At 35.8% G+C, this 23,057-nt stretch overlaps 1 protein-coding gene across 1 annotated transcript in view; it reads left to right on the top strand.

Annotated features, from left to right (window-relative positions):
* LOC127873212 (1-phosphatidylinositol 4,5-bisphosphate phosphodiesterase beta-4-like) overlaps positions 1-23,057 on the top strand; it is a 107,497-nt gene that overhangs the window by 61,483 nt on the left and 22,957 nt on the right. The window contains exons 20-25 of the mRNA XM_052416972.1: positions 331-472; positions 5,445-5,529; positions 11,203-11,379; positions 11,949-12,051; positions 19,107-19,271; positions 20,232-20,436. Coding sequence (XP_052272932.1) covers positions 331-472; positions 5,445-5,529; positions 11,203-11,379; positions 11,949-12,051; positions 19,107-19,271; positions 20,232-20,436 — 877 coding nt within the window. The remainder of the gene's footprint in view (positions 1-330; positions 473-5,444; positions 5,530-11,202; positions 11,380-11,948; positions 12,052-19,106; positions 19,272-20,231; positions 20,437-23,057) is intronic.

Here is a 23,057-nt window from a genome sequence, read left to right as displayed (position 1 = left end):
TGGTAAAGATTTACTGCAATGTTGGATAAACTTTTTCAAGGTTATTTTGAAATAAAAAATCATTGTCAGAAAACTTGTTATCATGGTAAATGTCACTTAACCTCAATAGTACAAAACTTGAAAGAAATCTCATTGTAAAGGTGAATTCAATAATCTTCAGTGTTATATACACTTTTGTTTTTACTTAAAATGAAAAATTCCATAAAAGTTAAAATTGTCATCCCTGATTAGCCTGTGCAGATTGCACAGCCTAATTAGTAATGACAATTAACCTCCATGCATTAAACCCCATTTTCCCAGAGCAAGCCTCATACATATGTGTTCACCCAGGGCAATCTAACTGCTGACGAGGTGGCTGCCCTGATGTCCAACTACCACTACACAGGGGCCACCACCAATATCCACCCCGCCCTCTCCGCTCTGGTCAACTACGCGCAGCCAGTCAAGTTCCAGGGATTTGACGTAGCAGAAGGTTGGTCACGTTTTTTTACTGTCATATGAGCCTTATGGAAAACGGGGCTTAATGCATCTGCGTAATTAAGTATTGTCCCTGACAAGGCTGTGCAGTGAGCACAAGCTAATCAGGGACAACACTTTCCACCTTTAACTGGATTTTTGTTGAGAAAATCAGCAGAAACTTCTAATATATTATAAATTCCTTGTAAGTGGAAGTGTTGTCTCTTATTAGCCTCTGCAAACTGCGCAGGCTAATCTGGGCAAAACTTCATGAACATGCATTAAGCCCCAGAACGAGGCCCAGATATGCTCTGGATATTTCTTACAGTCATTTTTCTTCACCATATCTGTTGATAAATTTACTTTGATTTTAAGTTTTATGAGTAAATTAGTGGAACTTGTTCCTGATAATTGAGGCAATGGGATGAACAATATAAATAGATATGGAAAATTGTGGTTTTCAAGTTGCTTACATAATATAGTTTTCTGTATTAAATGCTGCTGTTTTGCCAATTTTGATTTGCTCATTTTTATTGTTTTTAACTTGTACTGATTATATATATATATATATATATGTGTATGGAATATTTAAGTATTGTGTGCTAGAAAACACTATGTCAGGCTTCAACAATAATCTTACATGTTTTTATATAACAGATTAAACATACAATGCCTAAGACAAACCTATTCACAGGAAGTAAAAAAATATGCTCTTTGTATCTATTCATAGTTATATTTTATGCATACATAAATTAGTTGTTATGACATAAAATCATGCAAAAGATGTGACAGAAAATGTAGGGTTATCTGCAGTATGCTACTTTTGGCTGCTACTTGGCCCATTTTGGACCCCATTATTACCTGAGTAAAAATATGACTACTAAGTCATTAGAATTGACCTTCACGCAAAACAAATCACTGACTCATAGAAAACAAATCTTAAATCCTTTATATTAATTAACAAACCAAATCTGAACAAACAATTCCATGGACAGACTAAAATTTGAATTGTATTTGTAATCTTAGGTTTTTACTTTAAATACAAATGATGCCATGATAATGTTGTAGTTTATTTTGTAGTCCATTATTGAATTCTTTAAGGATTATGCTTCATCCATAATGGCAAAGGCCTACAAAATGTGTTCACATGAATGTAGGACATTTGCCCCTACGGATATCTGCCTCTTCATGAAATCAGGACTAAACGGACATCTGCCCCTTCACACAATTTCTCAAGGTGGACATTTGCCCCTTCACTCAATTTCTCAAGGTGGACATTTGCCCCTTCGGACATTTGGCTCTATTGCATTAATAATAAACATTGTTTTTTTATCATTATCTTTATTTACTGAATTTCAAACATGCATGCACATAATAAACACAGGAGATTTCGACGCTTGCAGCATTCCCAACAAATGGTACTCTTAAAGGAGTTCTTCTTTGTATACAAGTGACCTCATAGCAGAGTTTTTGAGAGCTGGTGCTGAGAATAACTTCCTTAATGAAAATGTGAGTTATGAGGATAGTACATTTCTGCATTCTTTTTATATCATTTGTATCAATTAATAAACTAATGTCACTTGTATAAATCTGAGAACACCTGTGAAAACTACTTGCCAATTAATATTAATATTGATAATAAGAATACTTAAACTATTTAAACTAATTAATGTAGCTGTTTTTTTACCATTAAAGAGGTGGTCTGCAATTATTTAATTCATAAAGGTATTGATCTAGAGCATCAAAGATTATGCATTTAAATGCAAATATATTTGAAAAAGAACATTGATAAAATAGAATAATGGAATTATCTTTTAATACTTTATTACAAAAATAAATATTTCTAAAATTATTCAATGACACAAATAACAAAATTAAAATGACTTAGTTGAGTTCTGTTTAAATTAAATTCATTTGAAGGAACGCTTATCAAACAAGTAGAATGACATGTATAACCTTTAAGCATATCGTGAATGAACTCTCGTCAAACCATCATTGAATTCACAACCATAGGCACTATAGAAATATCGTCCGAAGGGGCAAATGTCCACCTAGAGAAATGGAGTGAAGGGGCAAATGTCCACCTTGAGAAATTGAGTTTAAGGGCAGATGTCCACCTTGAGAATTTGAGTTAAGGGGCAGATGTCCACCTTGATAATCTGAGTGAAGGGGCAGATGTCCACCTTGATAATCTGAGTGAAGGGGCAGATGTCCACCTTGATAATCTGAGTGAAGGGGCAGATGTCCACCTTGATAATCTGAGTGAAGGGGCAGATGTCCACCTTGATAATCTGAGTGAAGGGGCAGATGTCCACCTTGATAATCTGAGTGAAGGGGCAGATGTCCACCTTGATAATCTGAGTGAAGGGGCAGATGTCCACCTTGATAATCTGAGTGAAGGGGCAGATGTCCACCTTGATAATCTGAGTGAAGGGGCAGATGTCCACCTTGATAATCTGAGTTAAGGGGCAGATGTCCACCTTAAGAATTTATGTGAAGGGGCAGATGTCCGTTTGGTCCTGATTTCATGAAGGTGCAGATGTCCGAAGGGGCAAATGTCCACCTAGAGAAATGGAGTGAAGGGGCAAATGTCCACCTAGAGAAATGGAGTGAAGGGGCAAATGTCCACCTTGAGAAATTGAGTGAAGGGGCAGATGTCCACCTTGATAATCTGAGTGAAGGGTCAGATGTCCACCTTAAGAATTTATGTGAAGGGGCAGATGTCCGAAGGGGCAAATGTCTGTATACCGTGTTCACATACCATTGTGAAATTGATAAAAATATCAGATATCTCTTTTAATAAGCTTTCACTTGTCTTTGAGTTGTTGACTGTTGGTAAGGTGTTGATCTTTGCCTCATAGAATATTGAACAAAGATATTTCAAATTTTTTACTGGGCTTGATGTAATGTCTGCATATATTGACAAACAATTAAGGTTGTAATAAAAAACCACTTCGCCATGATGCAAGAAATTTAGTTTAAAATTGAAACTAATGAAACTTAATGAAGTTCTGTTGTTCTCTATTATAATTTAATTACTTTCATATCATTTCACACGCTTCCTCTTCTTTAAAACATTGATTAATATTAATTTTGATATTATTTACTATTTCAGACCGAAGTGTGCACTATCACATGTCTTCATTTAATGAAAACACTGGCCTCGGCTATCTTAAAACACAGGCTATAGAATTTGTCAAGTATCCTTTGTAACTCTTATATATATTTGAGCCTTGCTTTGGGAAAACAGGGCTTAATGTTTGTGCGTATATATTTTCCCCAGAAAAGCCTGTGCAGTCTGCACAACCTCATCAGGGACAAGGCTTTCCACATATATGATATTTTTTGTATGAAGAAGCATTGTCTTAGTGCAAAACCAGTTTGAACTGATAGTGTCATCCCTGACTAGCTTGTGGGGACTGCGCAGGCTAATCTGGGACAACACTTCAGGCACAAGCATTAAGCCCGGTTTTTTCAGAGGGAAGCTCATATAGATACCTTTATTAGGCAAGAAAAACTTTACATTTAAATGTATGCATTTGTTGGTGTAATGATTTTGTTTTCAAAAAAGGAGAAATATGAAATCATCAGCATTTTTGCATGAACTATTGGCAGTTGTGGCATCTTGAGATATGGCGTTGTGGTTTTAGCTAGCAATTTATTTTTCTAGAAAAAACAATCATTGTATGAGTAGTTTACAGTGTTTTTTATGAACGGTCTCTATTTTTAACATTTTTCTGGCCTCTTTAGTGATAGGTCATGAGGTGAAGTGCTTTTGTGATTTTGCTGTTTGAATCTGTGTGCATGAGTGCATGATAGTGTATCAGACAGAGAGAGATTTCAATATGACTGAGCCGAGCTGCGGGAAAACAGGGCTTAATCCATGTGAGTAAATTGTTGTCTTAGATAAGCCTGTGCAGTCTGTAAATCAGAGACCACACTTTTCACAGGAGTTTTGTTTAGACTTCCTTTTAAACAAAACATTCCCTAAAAACATCAAGTGTCATCTCTGGTTACAGGCTAACCTGGGATGACTACGCACATGCATTTAAGCCCATTTTCCCAGAGTCAGGCTCCCACACACCTTTTCCGCATACTAACTACTGCAAGAACCTAACAGATACTCAAATCCAAAATTGTTACAGCCTTGTAGGCCAAAAAGGGATCAATCTTGAAGATGACCTTGACACAGATGGGCAATATTTCTCATATCATCATGTTTTATCAAGAGCAAATGTTGAGCAAACAATTTACCGGTAGACTTACATAGATGTCTGTTTAGTCAAAGCCTGTTAATATGAAACCACATGCTTTAGTTACCACTGAAATATAATTGGTCAAAGGAAATATGGATTGGCACATTTCTTTTGGTCCATGGACAATCTAGGTTTTGCCACAACAAGCTTTAACAACCATTGTAATAGGATTTATTTGCATTTAACCCAAATCACCATAATTACCTCGCGATCTTTGAAAAAACACACACAAAAGCACATGATCTTTTGTATAAATAGTTTAAGTGCTAAACTTGTGATAACCAAGTGAATGATTTGGATAATATTGGAGACATATTTAAAAATGATTTGTTGAAGTGTCTATTCCTTAAGCTAGCCAAATAGATCATTTCCTACCCAGTGTTTCAAGTTGACCAAATAAAAATTATTTGTCTTAGTTGTTCTTAACTCTTTCAGTGCTGGAACCAAATTTTGAAGGCCTTTGCAAACAGTTTGGATCCAGATGAGACGCCACAAAACGTGACGTCTCATCCGGATCCAAACTGTTTGCTATTCTGATAGTATTCTTTGAAAAAATTTGAAGAAAATGCTAATTTTAGAAATTCAGCAGATGACATTTAAGCAGACGACAATTTTCCCAGCATGCAAAGGGTTAGCATCAGTTAAGGTTGTAGTTTTATTCTTGTATGCTGTGTGGTCCGATGGCATGTTCGATGCATTTTGACTTTGTATTGACCATTCTATATTAAACAGCACGGAAAATTGCCTACCACATGTCGTCTTTCAACGAGCGCAGTGCCTTGGGCCTCATAGCCAACTCCTGCACTGAGCTTGTCCAGTATCCTTGTGGTATCTTACGTGTGAGCTTGTCCAGTATCCTTGTGGTATCTTACGTGTGTGCTTGTCCAGTATCCTTGTGGTATCTTACGTGTGAGCTTGCCCAGTATCCTTGTGGTATCTTACATTTTGTGCTTGTCCAGAATCCTTGTGGTATCTTACGTGTGTGCTTGTCCAGTATCCTTGTGGTATCTTACGTGTGTGCTGTCGTGTCTTATGTATTTGTGCTTGTCCAGTAAACTAGTTGTTTTTAGCTCACCTGTCACGAAGCGACATGGTGAGCTTATGTGACAGTGTGATGTCCGGCGTCCGTTGTGCGTGCGTGTGTGTGTGCGTGCTTGTGTCCGTCAACAATTTGTTTGTGTAGACAGTAGAGGTCACAGTTTTCATCCAATCTTTACGAAATTTGGTCAAAATGTGTATCTTGATGAAATCTGGGTTGGGATTGTATTTGGGTCATCTGGGGTCAAAAACTAGGTCACTAGGTCAAATGATAGAAAAATCTTGTGTAGACTATAAAGGTCACAGTTTTCATCCAATCTTTATGAAATTTGGTCAGAATGTTTTTCTTCATGAAATCTTTGTTGGGATTGTATTTTTGTCATCTGGGGTCAGAAACTAGGTCTTTAGGTCAAATAAGAGAAAAACCTTGTGTAGACAATAGAGTTCACAGTTTTCATCCAATCTTTATGAAATTTGGTCAGAATGTTTATCTTGATGAAATCTGGGTTGGGATTGTATTTGGGTCATCTGGGGACAAAAACTAGGTCACTAGGTCAAATCATAGAAAAACCTTGTGAAGACAATAGAGGTCATAGTTTTCATATGATCTTAATATGATCTTAATGAATAGCAACTCCAGAAGCTGAGTCAGCTGATAACAGGAGAAAACCAATAATCATTGACACCACTTCAACTAAATTCGGTCTTACACATTTGTTTTTAAAGATATGATTATCATTCAAAGTTATTTAAATAGGAAATAAAATTACCTTTCAAATGATAAATTAATACTGATTGATTATGATATTATAAAGCCTATTACTTAATTGGCTTCTGTGCATTTTGTTAAGTACAGCAGTTTATCACACTTTGTGCAATCATGCTGTGAGAGGCATATGTTTTCTTTCAATTTGCGACAAAGTGGAATCTGTTAAACATGGTTGTTTTCAGGCTATTTATATAGACCAATGAACGAGCGTTATGCAGGTGTGTGTAAAATTACTGTATGACCTTCCTACGCAGAGAAAATAAGTCCCAAAGTTAACCGTAAATTGCTGAAAATCTCGTCAGTATTTCGAAATATTACAAATATATTTATAAGCTAGACATTCTAAACTTTATTTTGATACCAATAATAATATTCGCAAACGATTTTAGCGCTTTGCATTTGTCTTTAAAAACGCGCCTTTGTTGAAAATTCCAGTTGAGTCGAAGGTCAAGCTTAGCCGCCATTTTGTTTACAGTCGCATTGCATAGTTTACAATCAGAAACAAGCTTTATGTTCGATTATTGGATTGTTGAAGCGTTATGATGGTAATCGATTGGTAAGTAAATAAATAATTGAATTATTTCATTTAATATCAATAAATCTCTACATATTTATTATAGTCTTGAAGAAAAACAAAAGTGCATTCATCACCAAGCCATTTTTCGGCTCGTACTACCAGTCGTAGTCGTTTAATGTTTGCAGTCGGACAGAATATAGAAAAACATTCAGTTAAACATATTTTAAGTAATTTTCGTGAAAACTAGTCATTAAATTATTACGTCTATTTGTTTCTGCTAATGAAGTAGATAATAACGATGTTCCGATGTAAAACCAATATTGCAAACTATTTGCTATCACTTTCGTACCAAATATTGGAAAAATGTTTCTTACTGTTAACAAGCAAACTCGATTACATTTACGTTATTTATTGCACAAAAAGCTGAATCATGTGTGTGATTTTATCTTTTCAATTTTAGTTGTAATGATTGGGACCCAGAACTACCCTGGACCTTACTGTCAAGCACTGGGCATCACAGATTCAATTCTGCGCAGCAAACCTGACAACTTCCAGAAACTAACACTCACTAATGGAGCAGTTTTAGAAATATGGCAGATTGCAAAGAATAAAAATATTCACAGCAGTGAACTTGTCGGTTTGTTGGCTTTCTTGGATGAAGCATTAGTAAACTGTAAGGAACATGCAGTTACTATGAAAAGTCAGCGTCTGTCTGAAAACAAAAAGAAACTGCAACATAAAAAAAAACTGTGCAAAAACTCTGCCAGAGTTGTTGAAACAAGAATTCAAAGACAGTAAATATTTTTAACAAATGGTGCCTGCCAAAACATGCAGTAATGTTTCCAATGAAAACGTTGATTTGACTGTGTGCCAAACCGTGACTGAAATTTCATGGCCTACTCCCTGCGCCTAGTAGTAGTAGTTCATCTGAAACATCCCTAAATCCAGAAAAAAACAGTGTCTTGTCAAACAAATTTCGAGTGTGTTGATGAATCAGACAATACAAAATGTTATAAAATGACAAGGTATTTGTGTGCTAAGCAAAACAAGAATTTAAATTAACTAAACAAGTACATCAACTTAGCTAAGTTCAAAATTGCAGAATTGGAAAAAAGACGTGGACATTATTCCAGAAAGAATATCAATAAAAGAGACGAAATTTTGAAAAAACTTCGCGCATTATAATCAAACGAAACTCTAAATTAAATATGGTCAGAATGTTTATCTTGATAATATCTGATTTTGGATCGTATATAGGTCATCTGGGGTGAAAAATTAGGTCACTGGGCCAATGCTAGTAAAACCTTGTGTAGATGAAAGAGGTCACAGTTTTCATCATGTCTTATTGAAATTTTGTCAATGTATTAATTAATGAAATCTGGCTTGGGATTGTATATGGGTCTGATAGAATTTAAGTTGTTGTAGCAAGGTTAGTCAGGTGAGCTATTCAGGGCCATTATGGCCCTCTTGTTATGTGTTTGTTGTGTTTGTGCTTGTCCTGTTGCGTCTTTGTATCTTTTCAGGGGGGTGGGATGATTTTTCCATGGATTTATGTAGATGCGATTTACTCAGGTGTCATTTCTGAGATTCATGTAATTTTGTGAAAAAGTTGGGGTGAGGGGTGGATACAAGCTATTTTACAGCATATTTCATAATTGACCTGAACAAACCTGACTTTGAAACCTCTCGGCCTGTTACACTGGTGACCATATCCTCTTGGATATGATTATTTTTGTGCAACAAGCAATGTCATTGGATGTGGTTTCCCAATCTTTCTATTAAAATTGGTCTTTGAAAATGAAATGAATTTGGTTGCTGATTTTTTAAATGGCATTAGTCGGATGAAAAAGAAGATAATCAAAAGAATGACTCTCCTTCTAATGCAAGTTACAGGTTAAAAATCATGAACTAATGTTAGTGTGGCAAAGTGTATTTAAAAAAAATTCAGTTAACAACACTGTTAAAGCACTTATCATATTTTGAAAATAAAAACATTGAGAAAAAAGATTGCCCGCATTGTTCACAGGGATGAGGAAACAAGATAAAGAACAAAACCGATTTCACCCCAACTAATACAGTTTAATATTCATCCTTATTATCCACTATGTGAATCGTTTAAGGGTTTTAATAATAAATCTTGTTGTAAATTCAATCAATTATTTATTTCTGTTTAAGACATTTGTCATCCTGTAATGGACATCCATGATCAGTCAGCAGATTTTTCCACATCTAAGACTTCTACTTAATCACACCCCTGCTTAAGTGCTTGTTGTATTTGTTCGTGTGCATAATCATTGTGCTTTCTTTTTTGCTTGTTGTGTTTGTTGCATGGTTGTAACACATATTCACTCAAATACACTTTGCTTCTTGGTCCACCATTGTTATTTTAGCTGGGAAAACTTTGTTCACTTCAATGATTAAATCAGGCATTTCATTGATTCCATTTCCCTGTCAGCACTAAAATTAAGCAATAAAACCAAGCGGTATCAAAACTTTAACTTGTGGGCAGTTTTAGCTTTGGTCTTTTTAAACAGTATCCAGATTAATAAAAATATTTTCTTACACTTCATTCCAAGTTGCAATTAGTGATTTCATATTGTATATAGAGGCTTTTGATGATGTGTTTAATGTTGCTTCAAGTGCATAAGGGCATGGCTTATACCTCAGTCACAAAAAGAGACTGATCACAGTCCGATCAGCAGACGATGTATTTTTGGGCTCATGAAGCTGGCGCCCGGGCGATGATTGCTTGGACACCGGGTCATTTTGTAGCATCAGGCGCTGTCCGGATTAATTTTACGTCTCACTTAAAATTTTACCTGACGTCTTGTTCGGAAAGGAATCGAATTGAGATCGACAAAAGATTGGACCATCAAAGCCCTGTTATCGGCGGGCGTGCGTCCGACATAGGATTAATTGAACATGTATCGGCAAAAGTAAAGGTATTTCCCAGGGGCATATACATTGGCCGGCGACTGTTTTATTGCCGGAGGGCCTCCACACTGACAGAAGGACACCGCACGGAGTTCATTATGATACACATTCTATGAATCCGATGTCGGGTGGGGGGGGGGTATTCTGGATCCAATGTGGACGTCTTTTTGCCTTAGGGTCCTCATGCCTTTATGTCTGTCTGTCTGTCTGTCTGAATCAGTGCTTTCATACTTTTCAACTGACAACCTTTTAAACTTGCATGTTTTGTTTCTAAGGATATGAAATTATGCATGTTCATTTTTTTATGTTAACTATGTTTATTTCCTTGCCAAAAAAACTTGTAATCAATTATGAAGATGCAAGATAGTTTGTTACCAATTGTAATATCTCTCGGGGTATTCAGCTAAAATTGTGTTTTAAAACATATTGTTTCATAGGAGCTCACAGCCATAACAAAAAATATTAAAAAATACACATACAAGCACAAAAGGATGATAATAAAATGTTGGCTAGACAAAAGAGCAGTTTAAAACTGAAAGTGACTAGGTCATGTTTACTTATAGAGAATAATGGGTACGTATCAGACAAATTGAGTCGTGTTCTGAGAAAACTGGGCATAATGCATGTGTGTAAAGTGTTGTCCCAGATAAGCCCGTGCAGTCCACACAGGCTAATCAGGGACAACACTTTCTGCCTAAATTTGATTTTTGCTACGAAGAGACCTCATTATAACAAAAAATGTCAAAGGCGGAAAGTGTGGTCCCTGATTAGCCTGTGCAGACTGCACAGGCTAATCTGGGACGACACTTTACGCACAAGCATTGTGCCCAGTTTTCTCAGAACGCGGCTCAATTGAAGACAAGTTTACACAGGGAGGCTTGTAAGCCTGCATGTTAAAAATAACTGAGCAACCACCACTTGGCCATTAATCACGCGCGCCACCTCTTTTTTTAGATGCATTAATAAATGAGCCAATGCAACTTTCGAGGTGGCGCTCAGGCCCGGATGTTTTAAAATTACATGGATAATTTTATAGGGTGATGAGGTTTGATATGTTTTTTCAACATATTTCGCATTATTTTAAAATCGGGCAATGTAGTGCAATTCAGCGATCATAAATTCTAACCAAACAAACCAAAATACACTTAAAAAATGACAATTACATAAAAATAAAGGCTTTACCAACTACCTTCTTGTTTGCATTGTTTCTCAAAGTTCCTTAATGAGCGTAGTTATAACAAACGTCAGATGAGCAGGATCTACCCAAAGGGAGGCCGGGTGGACTCCAGCAACTATATGCCACAGATATTCTGGAATGCAGGCTGCCAGATGGTGGCCTTGAACTTCCAGACCCCTGATCTGGCTATGCAGCTTAATCAGGGAAAGTTTGAATACAATGGCAATTGTGGGTAAGCAGTGTCTTAAAAAAACACTTTCTTTTACTTAGGCTTGATAAAAAGTTAATATGAAACCATTACAGCAGGGTTGAATAAGTTGATACTGTGCTAGTCTAGTGTTCAGTAGGTACGAGGTTGACACCCATTATGTGAGTGTTCTCATGATCTCTATTGGGAATCAAGCACTGGTTGTACCCACAAACAGGCGCTTTAGTATCTCAGTGAGCCTGGCATTTTTTATTCCATTTAGCTATAATTTACAGGATTGAAATGAACTAACATGTAATAGGACACCTGAGCACAATGTACTCATGGTGAGCTTTTGTGATCACCATTTGTCAGTTGTGCATCGTCAGCAATAACCTTGCAAACACTCTAGAGGCCTCATTTTGTTGTGCAATCTTCATGAAACTTGCAGAGAACATTTGTTCTAATGATATCCAAGCTTAGTTCTAAGACATTGTTTGTATCAGGGTCAAGTGGGGGTAAAAAACCTTATAAACTGGATATGTTTTTATCTCGGGTGCAGGCTTTAGTGCAATCATGGTCATCTTGTTTACACCTTGTTGTCTATGTTTTAGGTATTTATTGAAACCGGACTTCATGAGGCGACCTGACCGTGAGTTTGACCCGTTCTCTGAGAGTCCGATATCTGGTGTGATTGCAGCATGCTGCACAGTTCAGGTCAGTACTGGATGGATGAATGGAGGCCAACTGTGTTCAATTGTGTCGCGTTCTGAAAAAACTGGGCATAATGCATGTGCGTAAAGTGTCGTCCCAGATTAGCCTGTGCAGTCTGCACAGGCTAATCAGGGACGAAACTTTCCGCCTAAACAAGATTTTTGATAAGAAGGGACTTCCTTTAAACGAAAAATGCCATAAAAGCGGAAAGTGTCGTCCCTGATTAGCCTGTGCAGACTGCACAGACTAATCTGGGATGACACTTTACGCACATGCATTATGACCAGTTTTTTCAGAACGCGACTTAATTGATTGAACCTTAGCAGATTTTAGATTAAGTTTTTGCCAGAAATAGAGAATACTAGGTAGTGTTGAATACAGAGTTAGCAAAGCTTAGAAAGCAAAAACTATCTTTTGCTTACCTTTATTCAATTATTGTCTGTTATTCATCACATAATTTACTTTATAAAAAGTGGTTTAGTTTTAAGCTCACCTGAGCACAAGGTGCTCATGGTGAGCTTTTGTTATCACCTTATGTTCATCATCAGATGTCAAAATTTAACCTTCTTATCTCTCTTAAAGCCACATTAATCATGAAATTTATCCAGAACACATGAACCAATGATATGTTGGACAAGGTCCAAAATGGTTTTGGTTGGTTGGACAACATGGCTGCCAGGGGGCATGGCAGTTTAACTAATATGGCTATAGTAACATTTATTGTCCAATCTTCATGAAACTTAGTCAGAGCATTAGGTCTAATTATATCTTGGATGAGTTCGAAAATGGGTCCAGTCTGTGGAAAACATGGCCTCTAGGGGGCGGCATTTTCCTTCCTTTTATGGTTATAGTGAAACCTTGTTAGCACTCAAGAAGTTTCATTTTTAGACCAATCTTCATGAAACTTGGTCAGAACATGTGTCTCAATGATATCTTGGACAAGTTCGAAAATGGATCTGGTTGGTAATAACACTAAGCCACCAAGGGGCATGGCAGTTTTCCTTATATGGCTATATTTAAACCTTGTAAACACTCTAGAAGTCATAATCTTCTTGACACTTAGTCAGAATATTTGTTTTAATGATATCTTATATGAGTTAGAAAATGGTTCCCTTTTTGTTGAAAAACGTGGCCACCAGGGGGCGGGCAATTTTCCTTATATAGCTATAGTTTAACCTTGTTAACACACTTAAAGTTGCATTTAATGTCTAATCTTTATGCAACTATGTCAGAATATTTGTTCCAAATTTAGCTTGGCTGAGTTTGAACATGGTTATTGTTTGTTGAAAAATATGGCTTTAGAAGCGGGACATTTGTCCTTATATGACTTGAGTGAAACCTTGTTAACACTCTAGAAGTTTAGATTTTTTAATGCCATTTTAAGCTCACCTGAGCACAACATGCTCATGGTGAGCTTTTGTGATCGCCTTTTGTCCGCCGTGCGTCGTGCACCGTCAACATTTGCCTTGTGAACACTCTAGAGGCCACATTTATTGTCTGATCTTCATGAAATTTGGTCAGAACATTTGTCCCTTTGATACCTCGACTGAGTTTGAAACTGGGTCATGCTGGGTCAAAAACTAATTCACTAGGTCAAAAAAAAGAAAAACCTTGTGAACACTGTAGAAGTCACATTTGATGCCCAATCTTCATGTAACTTTGTCAAAATGTTTGTCTAAATGATATGTTGGTTGAGTTAAAAAATGGTTCCGGTCCGTTGAAAAACATGGCCACCAGGGGGTGGGGCAGTATTCCTTATATGGCTATAGAGAAACCTTGTGAACACTCTAGAAATCACAATTTTTGCCCAATCATCATGAAACTTGGTCAAAACATTGGTTTCATTGATATCTCGGATGAGTTCGAAAATGGTCCAGATCGGTGAAAAAACATGGCCGCCAGTGGGCGGGGCAGTTTTCCTTGCATGGCTTGAGTAAAACCTTGTTAACACTCTAGAGGCCACATTTATTGTCCTCTCTTTATGAAAATTTGGTCAGAAGATTGGTCTGTATTATCTTCGATGAGTTTGAAAATGGTTACGTTTGCTTGAAAAACATGGCTGCCAAGGGGCATTTTTTCCTAATATGGCTATTTATGGCTATAGTGGAATCTTGTGAACACTCTAGAGGCCACATTTATTGTCCAATCTTCATGAAATTTGGTCAGAAGATTGGTCTCAATAATATCTTGGATGAGTTCGAAAATGGTTACGTTTGCTTGAAAAACATGGCTGCCAAGGGGCGGGGCATTTTTCCTTATATGGCTATAATTGGCTATAGTAAAATCTTGTTAACATTGTAGAGTCCACATTAATTGTCTTATCTTCATGAAACTTGGTCAGAAGATTCATCCCAATAATATCTTGGACTAGTTAAAAAATGATGGCCATTGGTTGAAAAACATGGCCGCCAGGGAGTGGGGCATTTTTCCTTATATGGCTATAGTAAAACATTGTTAACACTCTAGAGGCCACATTTATTTTCCGATCTTCATGAAACTTAATCAGAAGATTTGTCCTAATGATATCTTGGATGAGTTCCAAAATGGTTTCGGTTGCTTAAAAAACATGGCCACCAGGGGGCAGGGCATTTTTCCTAATATGGCTATATATCATGCTTTTGTAAAACCTTGTTAACACTCTAGAGGCCACATATATTGTCTGATCATCATAAAACTTGGTCAGTTGATTTGTCCCAGTGATATCTTGGATGAGTTCAAAAATGGTGTCGATTGGTGGAAAAACATGGCCGCCAGGGGGGCGTGGCATTTTTCCTTATATAGCTATATTTAAACCTTGTTAACACTCTAGAAGCCGTATTTATTGTACATTCATCATGAAACTTTGTCAAAGGATTTGTCCCAATGATATTTTGGACAAGTTGGAAAATGGTTCCAGTTTCTTGAAAAACATGGCTACCAGTTGGCGGGGCATTTTTCCTTATATGGACTTATGAATCTTCATGAAACTTTGTCAGTATATTTGTTTAAATGATATCGTAAGTGTATGAAAATGGTTCTGGTATGTTGAAAAAGGTGACTGCCAGGGTGTTCACTTGTCATGAATTTTGGTTAGAACATTTTGTTCATATGACATCTTGGGCTGCACAGAACAGGTTAGTTCCTTTGAATCTCAGGTGAGCGACTTTGGGCCTTTCAGGCCCTCTTGTTTATTTCCTTCGTAAACATAATATACTTAGCATATAACATAATACATAATATGTCAAATATACACACAATTAGTATGTTTGTTTCACAATGTATTACTATATAATGGTACATAGCATTTTTGATTGATTATTGTAGATAAAGCATGCGTATTTTGCCTATTACATATCACTAGAAATACATACATTGAGCAAAATGTTTCACAAAGTTTTTTATATTACTTGTGATACATAGCATCTATGTAGACAATAGTTGGTGTGAAATGAATATGTTTGAAATAGTTCAAACAATATTTAAAAGTTTGCATAAATGTTGTACACAGGTAAATAAAGGTTATAAACTTATAATACAAATATACAAAAAAGAAAGAAAAAAGGGGTGTTTGTTGCTTTAAGGTAGGTGTTCTTATGCAGTGATTCATTTTGCTGTGTGTCCCGCGTGCCAGATGCACGTTTTTTCTGGGGACGCATCATTCTCAAACATGTGCGTACTCGGGACGCATTGTTTAAAAACTCTGATTTTCAACTTCGTCAAAGTTGTACATGATACAGAGTTCGATTCGTGGAGATAAGTGAAACACATGTAAACACTGTTTTGAAAAGTAGAACGGAAGTAACATTACTACATTTGGAATGTAATACGCTTATTTTGATTGGTTGAAATATATCTATTATCCCTTATCCAATCAGTTACGGCATTTTATTAAAAGTTTGTTGGACGTTTAATTGACTGTCCCGGATGGTAAACAAAGAAAATGCAACCCAAAAAAGTTTTCAAAATTGATCCTCAACAATTTAAACTCGCTGTGTATATAGTTATCGATAACGCAGCCTCGATGTAAACCATGTGGTTTAATGTGAAGAATAAATGGCAGAAAACACATTTTGCGTTCGTCTGTTGTGAGCGCAGACAGTTATATAGTAAAGCAATGTTACTATACTTTTCTGGATTAATTGATCATTTTTGTTTATTCTAAAGTGACAATTAAAAATTTGCAAGTTCTGAAATAAATAGCATCTCTTACGATACATACATAATAGTGATACAGATCGTACAGTATTCAGTCCTATGTAACGTAGAATGTAAGTACATATAACAACACAGACATCTGCTGCTCATAATGCAGGATGTGAGAGGGTTTTTATGTACAGAATAAGGTCTTGACCAAATTCAGGAACAGGTTAACTGTAGGGAAACAATGCAAACGTATCAGAGTGAAATTGTGCAATTTTGCCTGGATTGAATTTATGGAAAAAGCTCTCCATGTATGGAGAAAAAACAAGGCGAGAAGGCTATACATATTAAATACAGTATGAGTGTTGTTACACTAAATCTGTATTGAAGGTGTAAACCTTTTGACCAAAGCAGAAATTGTCTTTTGTCAATCTGTTTGAAAGGGCTTATTTTGACCAAAAAATTATAAACACTAGTCATCCAATTTAGTAAAACTCTAGTCAGTCCAAATTGTTAAAGATGTCAAAAGTTATTTGTTTAAGATGTCATATGTTTCACTGTTTGTTATTTAAAGTAAAACAAATAAAGATGTTACTTGCTATAAACCTGTTTCTGTTTTTAGCTGTAAAATTGCATAAAAGAGCCTCTGGCTAAGGGGTATCATGTAAAGTAGATTATTTGTAACGAATATAAAAAGACACAATATGGGACCCATTGTTTTCAGTTTGGACCAATTGTTTCAAAATATGTGAGTCCCAGGGACTCATTGATATAGATTTCAAAATGAATCACTGCTTATGTAAGTGAGTATGTGTAAAGATGTTTTTAGGGTAGGTGTATTAATTGGGCATAAAATGCGCCCAGCGAGTATTAAATATATGTAGTTTGTTTTGTGTTGTTGCGATTAATTCCTAGAGTTTAATTCTAGTATTAAAAAATGGTACAAAAGTTTCTACTAGTGGTGTTGTTTTCTCCTGTTTGCATTTAAAGATAAAATATTTAGCCAACAATATTATGAAGTTAATGACATGTGAATTGTTAGCATCAGCTAGGGTCAAATTACAAAATGATATAGTTGCATAATTTAGCTCCAAGTTTTCTAATCTTTTGTACTTGTCGTAAATAAAGTTTTTTATATCCATCCAAAACTATTGAATAGGATGACAATCCCAGAATAAGTGAATATTCGTTTCTGTGTGCATATTACAAAAATCACATAATGTTGATGGAACGAGATTGCATTTATGGAGGAAATAATTGTTTGGTAAAATGTGCATGAGGTATTAATATTGGAAGTTTCTAAGTTTGGTGTCAATATTTAATTTGATTGGTTGGTTGAAGATGGTTCTTTGGTTAATGTTTTGATTATTCAGAGTTTCTTTCCATTTATCAAATTGTTTGAACACTTCTGGTTTTTGTTTTAGTATAAGTGATTTATATACCATTTTGCAAGCTTTTGTATTTTCTGTTATTTCGTTAAGCTTATATTGCGGTGTGGTATAAATAATATCGTTTTCTTTTAGTTTATGTTTCCATTCAACAGTTATGCTTTTTACAATTTGATGATATTTTAGAAAGTCTGCTTCATCTATTTCATAAAGGTTTATTATATCTTGAAAACTGTAAAAAGATCTTTTCCTGAAATCATATATATGTTCAATAAATTGAATACCTCTGTCGAACCATGTTTTTATAAAGAAAGTTTTATTTTTGTTTTTTATAAATAAATTATTCCAGATAAGATGTTTTTGTACAGATATTTCATCTTTTTCTAACGCAATGCTGAGCCAACCACTCAGAATGTTTTTTAAGAATACAGATTTTATGTTAAGGTCTTTAACTTCCTTTTCATGATAGTTTGATTTAAAAATCAAGGTTCCACCATAACTATTTAGCATATTGGTGTATATTTTAATCAGTTTTAAATCTGGTTGAAATACAAATCTTTTATCCAACTGGCTTTGAGGGATGTCAATATCTAACATTTTTAAACCACCTTCTGCATAATCTTGTGTGATTCGCTTTCTGGCAACTTTATCTGGTTTTTTGTCCCACAGAAATTTGTAACATATCGATTTTGTATTTGAGATTATGTCTTGAGATGGGTTTGGTAAAACTGTTAATGCATATACAAGCTTGGGTATTGCAAAAGTTTTTAAAACTGTAATTTTTCCAATTAAAGACTCTAGAAGTAACATTTGTAGTGCAATTGAAATGAATGAAACTAACAACACTTGTTCTTATGACTTTTTGGTTTGTTTAAAACATGGCTGCCGGGGGGGGGGGGGGCAGGGCAGTTTTTTGTTTTATGGCTATATGCCACATTATTTATAGGCTGATCGACATGAACTTGGTCAGAACATTAAAAAAAAAATCTCATTACTCTAGAAATCATTTTAATGGTCCAATCGCCATGAATCAGTCTGATTTTTTTTAGAATATACTAGTTCCTTTGGGTCTCAGGTGAGCGCCTTAGGATCGATGGCCCTCAATGAAACAAAGGAACATATCTGAGTTTCTATTCAAATAACTGGTAATGACTGATATCCTTAACTTTATTTAAGTCAAAGCCTCGCCTGATATATTACAAAATGAAAAGCCAGAAACCTTTTCAAATGTTTTAAGCTAAAAAATGTGTTTCATGATCAAATATTTGTTTTGTGGAGCACCTATGTGTATAAGAATAATTTTTTCGTGGACATGAAAAATATTTAAGCTTATTTATTTTAAATAAATCCCCATTTTTGTACATGTTTAGTGCATGCATACAATTAAACCTAGACATCATTTATCAATGTCATTAATTCAGGTTATGGTGTAAATACAATAACGTTCAGTATTAAACTTTATAATGTACTTTTCAAAAATATTGTAAGATATTGATAGGGATCCACAATATTGTTAAAATGCTTGTTTAGTTTATTAAGTGCTACTTGTAGGTTTTATCAGGCCAGTTTGTTTCGGACAAGAAGATCGGGACCTATGTGGAAGTGGACATGTATGGTCTACCCACTGACACGATACGCAAAGAGTTTCGAACTAAAGTTGTTCCAGCCAATGGGCTGAATCCTGTGTACAATGCTGAAGAGTTTGTTTTCAGAAAGGTAGGTTTTGTGCATAGCTATGTTGCAGTGAGCTGTAGTAGCAGAATGAAGCCGTTGTGGATTAACTTGGGCCATGTTCTGTGAAAAGGTTGTTAAATTAATGTGCATAAAGTGTCGTCCCAGATTAGCCTGTGCAGTCTGCACAGAATGATCAGGGACGACACTTTCCGCTTTTATGATATTTTTCGTTTACAGAAAGTCTCTTCTTTGCTTAAATACAGTTAAGGCAGAAAGTGTCGTCCCTGATTAGCCTGAGCGGACTGCACAGGCTAATCTGGGACGACACTTTACACACATTCATTTAACCCCTTTTCCACAGAACACGGCCCACTTGATCCATTTATAAGATTAGTATTTAATACAGATGAGCTTCACTCTGGGAAAACAGGGTTAAATGCATGTGCGTAAGGTATCATTCCAGATAAGCCTGTGCTGTCTGTACAGGCTTATCTGGGATGACACTTTCCGCCTTGACTAGAGTTATGCTAAGAAAAGACTTTCTTTGCACAAAAAACACCTTAAATTTGGAAAGTCTTGTCACTTGACTACAATTTACACACATGCATTAAGCCCCGTTTGGCCAGAGGGAAGATAAGATAATGTTATTTAGCGACACTTAAAAAAAACCTGAACCACAAGCCTTTGTTAGGTACTTACATTTTCATGCCAAGCAAATACAATTTTGTGTAATGGACATTCTTGCGTCACTGTTTAGAAAATGTATAATAAAAAAAGAGCCAAATCACATGAGAACATTAAATTACATCATGATAAATCAGGAAAGAATTAATTGTACTGCCCTTGTTTGGTGTTGTAAATATTTTTGAAAACAAATTTGTTCTTCCCACAGAACCCAGTTGTTCAGAAAAACAACCATCTATTGACATGTGTGAAAGTTTCTGCTTTTTTGAGAACTTTCTGAATCAAGTCAGTCTGTGAGATATTATGATGCTTTCATAGGTGGTGTTGCCAGACCTGGCAGTTCTACGCATCGCCGTGTTTGAGGAGACAGGCCGGATGATTGGTCAGCGCATATTACCTCTGGACGGCCTACAGGCGGGGTACAGGCACATACCTCTGAGAACAGACTGCAATTTCCCGCTGTCTTTACCGACCGTGTTCTGTTGTATAAGTCTCAAAACCTATGTTCCAGAAGAATTCCAAGGTAAGGGTCCTGTAAATTTAGCTCCTCTGTAAAATACATTTGTAGGGGTATGTTGAATCACTATGTTTGTCAGTCATTTGTGAAGAAGACTGCTTTGACATTACTGAAGTGATTTTTTGGGGAATGTTGATGTGAAGACGTGCAAGAATTGTTTTTCATGGCAAATATCCCACAAGTTCCAGAGTTGTGTGCCATTGAACATAACTGACAAAGCAGTCTGGGGTTTGTGACGAAGGTCTGGTTTGTTGTTGTTTCTGTTCCTGGTCTTTGGAAAAGTGTTTTATTTTTCATGTTTTTGGTTTTTGATGGACAATATTTAATTTAGCCCCAATGACTTTTGTGGAAGAGTTATAAATTATATTTAGTGTTCAAAACTAAAAGGTACCAATCTGCTATTGGATTTCAATTAACAGTTTATACCTTTTAATTTGCCATTAGATTTCAATGACAGTTTATCCATATCGAATTGCAATTGGATTTAAATTAAAGTTGATAACTTGTGATTTGCAAGAGGATTTAAATGATAGTTGTTACCTTTTGATTTTTCTCTTGGATTTTAATGACAGTTTATACCTTTTGCCTTTTCCATTGGATTTCAATGACAATTGATATTGCATGATTTGCCATTGGATTTCAATGCTAGTTGATTTCATTGACAGTTAATACCTTTTTTTTCAAGTTGATTTCATTGACAGTTGATACCTTTTAATTTCAAGTTGATTTCATTGACAGTTGAAACCTTCTGATTTCAAGTGGATTTCAAAGACAATTGATACCTTCTGATTTCATGTGGATTTCAATGACAGTTGATTCCCTTTTGATTTCAAGTGGATTTCATTGACAGTTGATACCATTTGATTTCAAGTGAATTTCATTGACAGTTGAAACCATTTGATTTCAAGTGGATTTCATTGTCAGTTGATACCATTTGATTTCATGTGGATTTCATTGACAGTTGATACCTTTTGATTTCAAGTGGATTTCATTGTCAGTTGATACCAGTTGATTTCAAGTGGATTTCATTGACAGTTGATACCTTTTGATTTCAAGTGGATTTCATTGACAGTTGATACCTTTTGATTTCAAGTGGATATCATTGACAGTTGATACCTACTGATTTTCAGATCCCAATTTCAACTTACATGTATATGAAATAAATAAATTTGAATTGGACAGAGCGGCACATGACTTTGCTTTTGCTACAACAATACACTATTTTTAGCTATATTTATTTCTAGAACATTCTGCTTATGTAGGGCTTTTAGGATGCTGCGATGTCAGTCATCCTTCAATTTGTTTGTGTTTTTGCTTTTTTATTATGTCCCCCACTATAGTAGTGGGGGACATATTGTTTTTGCCCTGTCTGTTGGTCTGTTGGTTGGTCTGTTGGTTGGTTTGCGCCCACTTTAACATTTGCAATAACTTTTGCAATATTGTAGATAGGAACTTGATATTTGGCATGCATATGTATCTCATGGAGCTGCACATTTTGAGTGATAAAAGGTCAAGGTCATCCTTCAAGGTCAAAGGTCAAATATATGGGTCAAAATCGCTCATTTAATGTACACTTTTGCAGTATTTCAATATTCAAGATAGCAACTTCATATTTGGCATGCATGTGTATCTCATGGAGCTGCACAATTTGAGTGGTGAAAGGTCAAGGTCATCCTTCAATGTCAGATGTCAAATATATGTGGCCAAAATCGCTCATTTTATGAGTACTTTTGCAATATTGAAGATAGCAACTTGATATTTGGCATGCATGTGTATCTCATGGAGCTGCACATTTTGAGTGGTAAAAGGCCAAGGTCAAGGTCATCCTTCAAGGTCAGAGGTCAAATATATGTGGCCCAAATCGCTAATTTTATGCATACTTTTGCAATATTGAAGATAGCAACTTGATATTTGGCATGCATGTGTATCTAATGGAGCTGCACATTTTTAGTGGTGAAAGGTCAAGGTCATCCTTCAAGGTCAAATATATGGGTCAAAATTGCTCATGTAATGTCACTTCTGCATAATTAAAGCTAGCAATTTTATATTTGAAATGCATGTGTACTTCATGGAGCTGCACATTTTGAGTGGTAAAGGGTCAAGGTCAAGGTCATCCTACAAGGTCAAACGTCATATAGGGGGACATTGTGTTTCACAAACACATCTTGTTCAAATTAATTCTTGTCCAGATCGGATCGGCAGATTTTAATAAAGCTTCTCAGGAATTATCCCATGGTGACACTCTTGTTCATGTCATTTCGTTTGGTTGCATCATAAAATTGACGGAGAATAAATTATTTATGACAATAATTTTTCTAGAGAATTTGAAAATGGTTGATTAAATTACCTTGCTGCAACGAGGCGATGCAGTTTTCCTGTTATTACATAATTGAAGATAACATGAGTACTGGTATTTGATAATTTTAAAAACTGCCAACCAGGAGCCATCCTCCTTGTCTAATTTTCAAACTTGGTCAGAAGATTCATTACAATATTGTATTTTTTGTGATACAATCTGTGTCATAAAGAATGAAAAAGCTAGGTTAGAAGTCACATTTATCACCCAAACATCATAAAAGCACATCAGATCAGTTAAGTTTCGATGGGTCTCTGTGAGCGCCCAGAGC

Source organism: Dreissena polymorpha, chromosome 3 (genome assembly GCF_020536995.1).
Source record: "Dreissena polymorpha isolate Duluth1 chromosome 3, UMN_Dpol_1.0, whole genome shotgun sequence".
Lineage (NCBI taxonomy): Eukaryota > Metazoa > Mollusca > Bivalvia > Myida > Dreissenidae > Dreissena > Dreissena polymorpha.
This window is presented reverse-complemented; position numbering and strand designations above follow the sequence as displayed.